The sequence below is a fragment of the Myxocyprinus asiaticus genome, chromosome 40, assembly GCF_019703515.2.
Source record: "Myxocyprinus asiaticus isolate MX2 ecotype Aquarium Trade chromosome 40, UBuf_Myxa_2, whole genome shotgun sequence".
NCBI classification, from domain to species: Eukaryota; Metazoa; Chordata; class Actinopteri; order Cypriniformes; family Catostomidae; genus Myxocyprinus; species Myxocyprinus asiaticus.
The window spans coordinates 38,814,249-38,826,380 of NC_059383.1; the positions used below are offsets into that span (position 1 = coordinate 38,814,249).

Consider the following 12,132-nt stretch of genomic DNA (forward strand, 5'->3'; position numbering starts at 1 on the left):
GTAAACAAAACAAACAAACCATTGCTATGTTGTGTCGGAGCTCGCAACGCAGCAGCCATACTCGGCGCCATCTTGAGTCCAAAAGTGAACATGAACTTGACTTGACTATACTTGACAATGTTATACAAACACAATACCTGACAAAGGACAATGGTAAACATGAGGGCTTAAATACATGGACAAGGGGTAAAACAATGATGAGGTAACCAATGAACAGACAGAATTGATAACATGATAACTAGACAATAAACCAATGAAAACAAGACACATGAACATGGAGGGAAACATGAAATCACATCACCAGGGGACCACATGACATGAAACACATGAACAAACACATTAAACATTACACACGGTCTATCAATCAAGAATGCACGTACTCAATCTCACCTGAGAGTCACTTATCCACATGAATCTGTTAAACTCGTTTGAATAGCTTAACAGAGATATTTGCTTGTCATGAAAACAGTCACAACAGGAAAAAATAATAGTTTACCCTGCAGTAACAGCGTTGAGACGCCTCCATGCAAATGCTAATTAGTGAGCTTCGTTACTTCACTGCAAAACACTAAAGAGGGTGAACAAATCTTTATGACTTCTCACTGGAGTAGTGTTAATTAATAGTGGATATATCGCTCTTGCTTTGGAACGTAGTATTTCAGGTGAGTGTGATGCTGAACACTCATGGAGTTATAAGTTGACAGTGTCTTTGACAGTGACAACAGAATTGATCATATCTGTTTTCTTTATTGTAATGAATGTGGAAGAAAATGGCTCTTTGAAAAATTAAAACCAAACCATGAGAAAATTGAACTGTTACATCCCTAATTTTGTATAGGCTTGTATGATATTATATAATAAAATTAAGAATTCTTATTATAAAAATTATCTATTAAAATCACTATAAAAATTATATATAGATATTTTCTTCATAGTGTGTTTACTGTTTGAAAATGTTTGTGTAATTATGAAATTATTGGGCCACAAATATTGGGGTATAGGTATTATATTATAGTATAGATATTAGGCCGCTATATTAGGCATTTTTATTATAATTTCACTATGTTTTCATATATATGTATATATATATATATATGTTGTATATGTATATTTTTTGTATTCTCTTTGCACTGGAAGCTTCTGTCACCATGACAAACCCCTTGTGTGTGTGTGTAAGCATACTTGGCAATAAAGCTCTGATTTTGATTCTGATTCATACAAATTTTTCTTTTCCACAGTTGTTATTCTCTCTACTGTCTCTTGTTACTTCAATCAAATCACTTCAGTTCTATTATCAACTGCTTTCACACATTATTTTGTACCTGTACTTGTTCAACTTCCCTTTCTTTTCTTTTTTCTTTGTGGTTAGTATTTCCGTCCCAAACGTTCTGATGTTACATAACAGGTCTACAGTGTGAACTGTTAAATAACACTTATTTTTCTGTCTGAATTAAGGGTGAATTGAACTCCAATCTTGTTTTACAGGAATATTTAGTGTCTGCTGTTTCAGTTTTAACTCTTTATATCGACATCAGTGACTTCACCATCAAATTTCATACCATAAACAAAATGGCGCGGAGACTACAAAGAGGAGGTAACGTTCTTTTATTGATCTGTATTTTATTTGTGAACCACAAAGTCATTTGAAATTAGTCTATGGATTTGATAACGTGCAACTGAGTTATTCCTGTAATGACTTTGGTACACACTGTGTTGTTTAGTTCAAACACTGTTTGCATGTTAAAGCATGATTTTTGTATGTGATAGACCCTGTGGTCACGAGTAACACACTTTATCTGTATTTTCTTCAGAGCAAAATGAAGATTCTGAATTATGTAAGTATGAAATATTATACATTTGCACTTAGAGCTTTTCTCCTCAATGTATCAGTCAGTTCCCCACAAATATAAAGTTTACAGACATCAGAAAAATCACAGTTTTCATTTGTACTTCAACTTTATTTAGAAAACTAACTTTGTGTGTTCTCATTTTGACTTTGGTGCAGGCCCACTCCTTCGTGGTAAGCATTCACACACATGCAACATTCATTTATACATATGGGTAAAGTGAATGGCCTCAGGACTGCATACTTCACTCAAAAATATTTCCTAGTGCATTATTGTTCTTGTTAGGGCAGTTTACATTTTCATTTTAAGGTACATTGACTGTTTTAATTATGTCAGAATAGCCACTTGCAAGTGTCGCAAATCTTGTTATGACAGATCCACACAAACGGTTTCTCCCTTACAAACATTCAAATGATGCTCAAATACCATTACAAAAGGGTTTTGTACGCTCTAAAGCCCTATTTGGACAGGATTAGTTTTCCAGACATACTGTATGTCTGTAAAGTAATTATTACTGCAGACGTCTACTATTACCGTCAATTCGCACGGGATAAACAATGTCTGTAAAAATCACAGAGATGGGTGTGTCTTCAGAATTTACACACTACTGTTCCGCGTAACTGACCTATTAGAAAATGTACACTGTGCTGATGAATTATGCAAGAAATATTAAGCATGATCAAATTGTATCTGTTATTATAAGAAAAATTTGATTGGAATATCTGGCTAAATACAACAGAACTGGTGACATTAACAAGCCTGTAATCCTATATTACACTCTTGAATTAAAAATATAGACAATCCGTTCACTTTATTTTATTAATCCCTCTGAAATGTATGCTCCAAAACGCGGGACTCCACACAATTTCACTCTGCTCAAATATTAACCCTTGTGCATCAGTTTAAAAAAGTTACTCAGAGGTCCTTAGAGGACAAAAATGTCCACGTCAAAAAACTGCCATAATAATATTATATATTAATATTATTTTATTACTTTCAATTAGTTAATTATTTTTAACCAACATCAGTCCTGATCATAACTTCTGAATATTCATTCATTTTCAGGATTTTAACACTTTAAATGCCAGTTTGTTTACATAATGCCACTGTTGTTTTTTACACACAACACACACACACACACACACACACACACACACACACACACACACATGTTGGTGCAGCTATCATTATGAGGACTCTCCATAGACATAATGATTTTTATACTGTACAAACTATAGATTCTATCCCCTAACCCTAACCCTACCCCTAAACCTAACCCTCACAAAAAACTTTCTGCATTTTTACATTTTCAATAAAACATCATTTAGTATGTTTTTTAAATGATTTAAATTATGGGGACACTAGAAATGTCCTCATAAACCACATTTATAGCATAATACCCTTGTAATGACCAGTTTGTAATCTAAAATAAAAGTCCTCGAAAACCACTTAAACCTGCCCCCACACACACACATTTCTCAATACACATTCAGAAAACACTCTGACATCCATACCAACACACACACACAATCTTAGCTGCATCATTTATTCAGTTGTCCTGCAGTGCTCTATAATTCAGCAAACAGAAAATAGGGGAAAAGCATGTATTTGCTCCATAGGCTAAACATGAGAAAAATGGTGCCATCTGGTGGAAAATATTAAAAATGCCAGGGCTCCGGAATGAAAGCATAATATCATATAATTCATGATCTTATGCTTTAATGGCACTGGGATCAAATATTACAGTTTTAATGGGTTTCAATGGGGACATTTTTGTCCTGAAGGTCCTGAGTGTAACTCTTTTGTGTACACAGTGTATTATAGATGTATTATAGGAACTGAGGTTGAAATATCAAAATTCCCCCAAAAATACACACCTTTGGCAAAATTTATGCCGTTGGCATCAACACAGCCAAAATGAAAAAGACAAAAATGTCCCGAAGGTCGCACAAGGGTTAAAAAAAGTATGCGCTTGTTTACCTTTCTAATGATCTTAACCAAAAGAAAATATGCTTGTTTCTTTCTATTTGACACGAGTAAATAAACACTCGACATCATAAAATGCTAGAGAAAAACACTTTTAGTCAAATGCAACAGCCAGCGTCTTCTGAAGTTGTGAAGCGCATCATTTTCTGACACCTCCTCTTGACCAACATCCACTTCAGACACTTGGAGAACTTAAGAAACAGTGATATTTAAAGGGCTCAAGGGCTGGAAAGTGCAGATTTATGGGCTTTTTACCAACATTTCAATTTGCAAGGGGTTAATATTACCAGGGGTTAATATTACAGGATGTTTTATAGTAGGTAAAATACGCTGTATTTTTTTAGCATTGCGGGAACGTACACTCCATAAGAAGTCCAGAAAAATTACTGACTTGACCGATTCACATGGGATTAAAACTACTGAGAAGCTCTGGTAATTATTACATTACCACATGTCCTCATATAAAACTAATCCTGTCTGAATAGGGCTTAAGACTGTGATACATACTCAGTAAAAGAGAGTACTGTATACTGTAGTATATGTAGAGATTAATGAGGTGGTTAATTCCTTATGTATGGATAAATTCAAAGAACAATGAATTCACCATTGCAAGTTAAAATCGCTCGATTTCCTCAAAATTACCAAAAATTTAGTCCATTTAACAAATGCAACAGTTCCTCGACTCTTACAGTAATATTTAGCAAGTATGTGAAATAGTTTAATTTCTTGCTTGAGTTTATGTAAAGTATCTTAACTTCTTTTTCCAACAGCGGAACAAAGAGACACGCAGCGATGTAAATCATATTCATCCAGTGAGCAAAAACTAAACATTATTATAAATTATTTGTATGTTTACGTAATATAAACTTAAGGCCCCTGATTGTGAGTCCATGTTCATATACACATTATATCTCTTTAACAGATGAAACAGTCACACATAAGGCAGAGCTCAGATATATTCTACTCGGAGCTGATGAAGATCTTATGAATCGAGCCTGTGACATCATCCTCAGAGGAAGAGGAGAAATCATTGATTCTGGAATATTTGAGTACAGAAAGGGTCGAGTATCTGGAAGAAAGATCGCTGTGGTGAAAACACCTTCCTCATGGATGAATCACTCGGTATCATTATTTTTCTGCTGCTCAGAAGATGAATCTATCAAGGATCAGATGTTGGATTGTGCATCACTGGTCTTTCCTGGACCTCATGCCTTTCTGTTAGTGATTGACAGCCGGCATGCGACTGGAAAGGAAAATTATCTATTAAAAGAAATTGCAAAAGTGTTTGGCAAAGAGGCCTTAAACTATGTTGTGGTTCTGTATATTGGACAAAATAATGCAGAACGGATCAGTTTGATCAGAAATGTGAACAGGTTTCATACTTTGGAAGACACTGACCAAAGTGTTGAGACTCTGTTCACAGAAACTGACAGAATGATTCATAATAACAAATGCAAGTTCTTTATTCAGTCATCATATGAAAACCTCATGATAAAATCATTTTCATCATGGGAAAAGGAAAAAATGGCTGAAATAAGACAAGAAACAGAGAAACCTTTAAGGAATGAGATCAGAGACATAAAACAACAGCATGCACAAGAGATGACTGAATTAACAGAAAGGTTCACCCTCACTGAGAATAATCTAAAGAAATACATAGACACTTTGAAATGTTTGATGATGGATACTCTGATAAAAAGTAAAGATATCCAGCAGGAAGTGGAAGCAGGTGCTTCAAGTGCTCATGACAGTCCGTTAATTAAAGAATTAAAGGCTTGTAAAGACAGTGAGACCTTGAGAAACTTGTTTTCATCAGTTGTTGATGAGTTGAATAAAAAGTTGGAGGCTTCTAAAGAATCTGAGACATGCTTGAGGAAAATGTATTCATCTTTGCTTGATGATTACATTCGTCGTGAGAGTCAGTATAACAATGATATTGAGAAACTTAAAAAAGAAATACAAAATTTCAAGGCAAAAGAGAAACAGCAGGAACACAAACCAGGAGAGGCAGAGGACAGAGACACACATCACATCAAGCAGGTGGAGACAAATCTAACTAGAAAAGAAACAGATCTGGATAATAGCTTGGCGTTAACTTCCCCTGACTGTGAGTATTTTCAGCATTTATAATCACAAATTTCTCATTGTCTTCATCAATTAAACTAATAAAGACTACATACACTATCGCCAAAAGTGTTAAAAGACGTTGATCCTACCTTTGCTGCTATAACAAAAGTTCCTTTCAAAAACTGTTACCACGAAGTTGAAAGCACACAATTCTCTAGAATGTCATTACGTGTGAAATCGTGTGAAATCGTTTAATGAAGAAAGGTAGATGTGGAGAGCAGAGAAGAGTCTGGAAGCTTCAACCCCGTGCGACACAACAGTATTGAAGATCAATCCGATAGTAAGTATTCATCAATTCAAGTATTATCCCACTTAATTTATGTTATGCTTTGTTTTTTTATCTATAGTGTCTGAAGACAACTCCAGACCTCTAGATCAAAGAGAAGGAGACTCACAAGCCAGTGGATTGAGTGAGTCTGGACATTCAAAACCTGTGCGACGGAACAGCCATGACTATATACCATCTAATAGTAAGTTCATCATTTTAGGGAATAACTCAAAACACTAAAGAGCAAGTTATGCTATGCTTTGTTTTATCTTGTAGTGTCTGAAGGCAAAGACAAACTTGTAGATGAAGGAGATGGAAAGATGAAGAGCAGTGCAGAACATTCGCAATCCAGTGGACTGAGTGAGTCTGGAGACTCAAACCCTGTATGACAAGACAGCAAAGACTTTGCTGAAGTAAGAATTTATACTAAAAATCTTTGTTTTGATACAAACACAGAAATCTGACATTTTTCTCAGCTTTCTGAATATACTGCAGGTCACTGTGATTTTGCCAAGACGTGTTGCTAAATCAAATAAATAGTCCAGCCCTATTCCAAACCCCCAGCCCTAAACATGAACTACCCCTAAAATCAGAAGGAAATGATAGATGGATAAGACTAGAGGACACGCCCATAACCCCAACCATAAACCAATCCTAAAATCTGACTGGTTTAAAGGAACAGGGTCCCCATCCACTTTGATCAATGTTGTTTTTCATGACTAGAAAACTAGAAAGATTTGCTAGAAGAATGCCAAACCCATATAACTGTGGGACATAAAAGAAGATGTTAGAGAGAATGTTATCCACCTTTTTCCTGGGGGTCTCACTGGGGAAACAAATGTAGGTGGGACTTCCGCCAAAAGCCATTCTATAGCATTCCCTTGTGCTGGTTGCAGTCATTTTAGACCATGTTTACAGCTGGTAATAGGACGTGTTTCGGATGATCCGATCGCAAATGGTAAGCGCTAAATATAGTTGTAAATGTGGTGCAAAATGTATTGTGATCACAAAAAAACACATACAGAGGTAGTCAAAAACCACATTGCAGTTGAGGTTTAAAATGCCATCCTGATGCGTCCCGGATGGCAGCGAAGCACCACCTCTTACCAGTCAATCACCAGCCCAACAAAAGTTTAAACTTATGTGTGGATTTAAAAGGAAACAACCGTCCGATCGGAAAAATTGAAAAAGCGATTACATACCAATGATGAGAACTTCACGGCTCTTCCTCAGTGTGTCTGTCTGATTTGAACATGCACGATGACAAGATGACAAGCACATACATCTGAAGCTTAAGTTACACAGAACAATCCTCTGCTGTTATTACAGAAATACTGAAAACTACAGCGAGAGGTCTTTGAACTCTAATAGCTGCTAGGTACAGATTATCTGAAATACATTTGATGTACTGTATTTTACAGTCTGTATAGCCAATTTGAGCCATGGTTTTTCGTAACACGGTCACAATTTTATGGTAAATATTTATCAGTGTTTATAGTGGTGGTGTAGAATTGTGGTTATAGACCTTCACTGGTATTTGTAAGGTTGTAGGAACAAACTTCAAACCCTATGAGGGGTAATCTGTGAACTATCACCATTGTGTCCTTAAGCCAGGCACTAAACTTCAGAATGTACTTAGTAGCTTTGGATAAAAGCATAAACCAAAAGAAACATATTTTTACAGAAACATACAATTACTTTTATTTATTCAGGTTTTGTTTTCATTTGAGTGTACCCTATGTACACTATATTGCCAAAAGTTTTCGCTCATCTGCCTTTAGACGCATATGAACTTAAGTGACATCCCATTCTTAATCCATAGGGTTTAATATGATGTCGGCCCGCCCTTTGCAGCTATAACAGCTTCAACTCTTCTGGGAAGGCTTTCCACAAGGTTTAGGAGTGTGTTTATGGGAATTTTTGACCATTCTTCCAGAAGCGCATTTGTGAGGTCAGACACTGATGTTGGACGAGAAGGCCTGGCTTGCAGTCTTCGCTCTAATTCATCCCAAAGGTGCTCTATCGGGTTGAGGTCAGGACTCTGTGCAGGCCAGTCAAGTTCTTCCACACCAAACTCACTCATCCATGTCTTTATGGACCTTGCTTTGTGCACTGGTGCGCTGTCATGTTGGAACAGGAAGGGGCCATCCCCAAACTGTTCCCACAAAGTTGGGAGCATGGAATTGTCCAAAATCTCTTGGTATGCTGAAGCATTCAGAGTTCCTTTCACTGGAACTAAGGTGCCAAGCCCAGCTCCTGAAAAACAACCCCACACAATAATCCCCCCTCCACCAAACTTCACAGTTGGCACAATGCAGTCAGACAAGTACCATTCTCCTGGCAACCGCCAAACCCAGACTTGTCCATCAGATTGCCAGATGGAGAAGCGTGATTCGTCACTCCAGAGAACGCGTCTCCACTGCTCTAGAGTCCAGTGGCGGTGTGCTTTACACCACTGCATCCGATGCTTTGCATTGCACTTGGTGATGTGTGGCTTGGATGCAGCTGCTCGGCCATGGAAACCCATTCCATGAAGCTCTCTATGCACTGTTCTTGAGCTAATCTGAAGGCCACATGAACTTTGGAGGTCTGTAGCGACTGGCTCTGCAGAAAGTTGGCGACCTCTGTGATCTATGGGCCTCAGCATCCGCTGACCCCGCTCTGTCATTTTACGTGGCCTACCACTTCGTGGCTGAGTTGTTGTCATTCCCAATCGCTTCTACTTTGTTATAATACCACTGACAGTTGACTGTGGAATATTTAGTAGCGAGGAAATTTCACGACTGGACTTGTTGTACAGGTGGCATCCTATCATAGTACCACGCTGGAATTCACTGAGCTCCTGAGAGCGGCCCATTCTTTCACAAATGTTTGTAGAAGCAGTCTGCATGCCTAGGTGCTTCATTTTATACACCTGTGGCCATGGAAGTGATTGGAACACCTGAATTCAATTATTTGGATGGGTGAGCGAATACTTTTGGCAATATAGTGTAGTTTATTGCACATGTATTCATTAGGGATGTAAAAAAATATAAAGTATCGCATTGAATCGTATGATAATAAGGCTACTGCTTAAGAAGTGTTTCAACAAAGAAATGCAACTCTGAGAGTGGAGTAACAGTCTCCTTTCCAGAGAGGCAGCGCTGAGCACTCACAGGAGAATGGAGCAGCTAGTCTGGAGTAGACAAGTTGAGAGCTTGAACATGGATGGAAAACGACAAGTAGTTTGTAGCATTACAGCTTGTCGAGTTTGCCAAACAACTACATCAAACATGTTGTTTTATTTACATCGACATCACATGAGACTGATTATTCTCTGCATTTGACGTCGAAAATTAGACCAGTATGAGCATAACTAGTGATCAACTGGTGTGGGTTTTTTAATGTCCGATGTGGTATCTTGAGAGCAGGGTGAATGATAGGAAGATATAATGCTGATAAATATGATATCACACAATTTAATGTGATAGTAAATGACATGTACAGAAAACTGTTATTTATCATTATTTTACTCAAACATTCACTCAGTACCCTTCCACACGAATATGTTTTCTTTAAAAACCCATCTTTATCTCTACGTTATGGCCTTCCGTCCACACCAAGACTTTTCGGAAACGCTCCGGAAGCTGTCTCAAGTGGATACATTTGAAAACACCGTCTTCGTTTTGTAGCGCTGTTGTTGCGCCTGTCAGTTACTTTGATAGCGTTGTTAAAGATAAATGTTACTTTGTGCAACCTTCACATTGCATTCCTTCAAAAGGAAATGGGAAGTTTACTTGGAATTGCTGTCCGGCATCGGAACATGAGGACAATTGCGTTTCAGACCATACATGGAACGGCGATTTTTCGCATGCACAGTAAGGGGTTTTCAGAGATTTCATACGAAAACACCGTTTTCAAATGTATCCGGACGTAGCCTCAACTTCACCTTTGTAAAAATAGAAAATAAATATTTATATTTACAATTTAGGCATCTAGGGCTGGGTGATATGGCTAAAAAAAAATTCTCAATATTTTTCAGCTGATTTAAGAATATTCAAAATGTTTAATGCATGAGGTAAAAATCTAGTTAAAAATAACGAAGCCATATTTTCCCACAGTTTTTCGCTATATGAAACATTTTCACTATACTAATTCTTTTTTTTTTTTTTTTTTTTTTTTGTGAATGAACAGGGTGTGAAAAAAATTATAACTTCACCCACTTTTTGGAAGCCAGTTGAATGTTGTTATAATACTGAATTATTATTACTATTATTAGGATTAGATTTGTTTTATACATTATATTTCTGTCCTATTTACTTCACTTAGAGCTTTTATTTTGTCAAAAAAAAAAAGTGCAATGTGAATTTGACAGTTTACAGTTTTCCTTACGGTTTTTGCTTAAACCGCTACATAATATTGGCATATTTGCATATATCATACAGCCTGAGGTCAGGTTCCTCTGAAGGTTTTTTCTATGAACTAACATTGAATGGAGTTTTGTTTCCTTGCCACAGTCACCTTCAGCTTGCTTACTGGGGGCTTTAAGATATTAAGGCATGATTTTCAATTAAGCTGCTTTGAAGCGATGTGTATTGTGAAAAGTGCTATACAAATAAAAATAACCAATGTAGACAAACAAATTTTTCTCAAGAAAAACATGAAAATTGTGAGTTCATGTGAGTTTTATTAGTAATGCAGTGCTGTTGTTTAAGTTACTTTATTATAGAGCTCTGCCTTTTGTTGCCAGTGTCAGACACTGTTGTATCATTTAAGATTTCAAATGTAGTTTTTATTTAAAATGAAATTAAAATGAATCCTTGAATAAGTCTATGCGAAACATTTGCGGGCACTGTTGTATTGTGAGGCTATAGCATCGTATCATAATGTTTAGTGAAATTTGTGTAGCGTTACATGCCAAGGTAACGCGCCATGTAATTAAATTGTACATGCAGCATTTTCAACTAAAATAAATAAATCTTGTGCATTTTATTCACAAACATACTCAAAGGTTCATGACTGTTCAGCTGTGAGACTAATAGCACCATCTAGTGAAAGGAATCCAGTATTACACAGGAACACTCACAACAGAAAGAACAGTAGACCACAACACAACAAAATGCACTACACAAAACATCAGGAACAGATGCTCTGGTCACCACAAGACATCTGCTTAACTGAGCTCTTGACAAACACAATACTGTCATGAATATATTTCCCCCTGTCCCATTAAAACCTCCCATTAAAAACTTATAGTTGATATAAATGTATTTATATTGATGAAGGAAATATAATAATGCTGTGATGTTTTAAGGTAATTGTAATTTTGAGGGAATACCCACTGACACAAGATCACACACACTTTACACTCTCATTACATCACTGCTTCAGGAAGTCACCTGCTATCTGCATCTGGTCACTTCCTGTTCAAGCTTTCACTCTTCTAGACCTTCTGAGTTACAGATTCAGATAAATGATTAAAAAAATAAAATTAATAAATAAACAGATTCTGAATACAATGGAGCAACATTTGGTTTGTGGTTCTGACATGTTTCCATCCAAGTTGCAAATGTAGTTTAAAAAACAATTATTTAAGTTTCCCTTATTTTAAAACTTCAAAAGTGACAACCCTGGGGGGGGTTGCGAATCCAGGGTGTGCTGAGTGATTCCAGCCAGGTCTCCTAAGCGACCAAATTGGCCCGGTTGCTAGGGAGGGTAGAGTCACATGGGGTAACCTCCTCGTGGTCGTGATTAGTGGTTCTCTCTCTCAATGGGGCGTGTGGTAAGTTGTGTGTGGATCGTGGAGAGTAGCATGAGCCTCCACATGCTGTGAGTCTCCGCATTGTCATGCACAACAAGTCACGTGATGTGCAGATTGACAGTCTCAGAAGCGGAGGCAACTGAGATTTGTCCTCCGCCACCCAG

At 37.1% G+C, this 12,132-nt stretch overlaps 1 protein-coding gene across 1 annotated transcript; it reads left to right on the plus strand.

The window, feature by feature from the left end:
• The first annotated feature begins 1,486 nt into the window (after window positions 1-1,486).
• On the plus strand, window positions 1,487-8,196 carry LOC127430844 (uncharacterized). Its single transcript, XM_051680959.1, has 8 exons — window positions 1,487-1,594; window positions 1,812-1,835; window positions 2,006-2,020; window positions 4,604-4,645; window positions 4,756-5,940; window positions 6,308-6,430; window positions 6,505-6,641; window positions 8,051-8,196. The coding sequence occupies exons 1-7, from the start codon at window positions 1,570-1,572 to the stop codon at window positions 6,615-6,617; spliced, it is 1,527 nt and encodes a 508-aa protein (XP_051536919.1). The 5' UTR covers window positions 1,487-1,569; the 3' UTR covers window positions 6,618-6,641; window positions 8,051-8,196.
• Window positions 8,197-12,132: the final 3,936 nt, after the last annotated feature.

What these genes read in the sequence shown, in the direction of transcription:
- LOC127430844 (XM_051680959.1), top strand. Translation starts at nt 1,570, where the DNA reads ATGGCGCGGAGACTACAAAGAGGAG. An exon ending in ATGTAAATCATATTCATCCA is followed by an intron (nt 4,646 to 4,755) that starts GTGAGCAAAAAC and finishes TCTCTTTAACAG; the next exon opens with ATGAAACAGTCACACATAAG. An exon ending in TGACTATATACCATCTAATA is followed by an intron (nt 6,431 to 6,504) that starts GTAAGTTCATCA and finishes TTTATCTTGTAG; the next exon opens with TGTCTGAAGGCAAAGACAAA.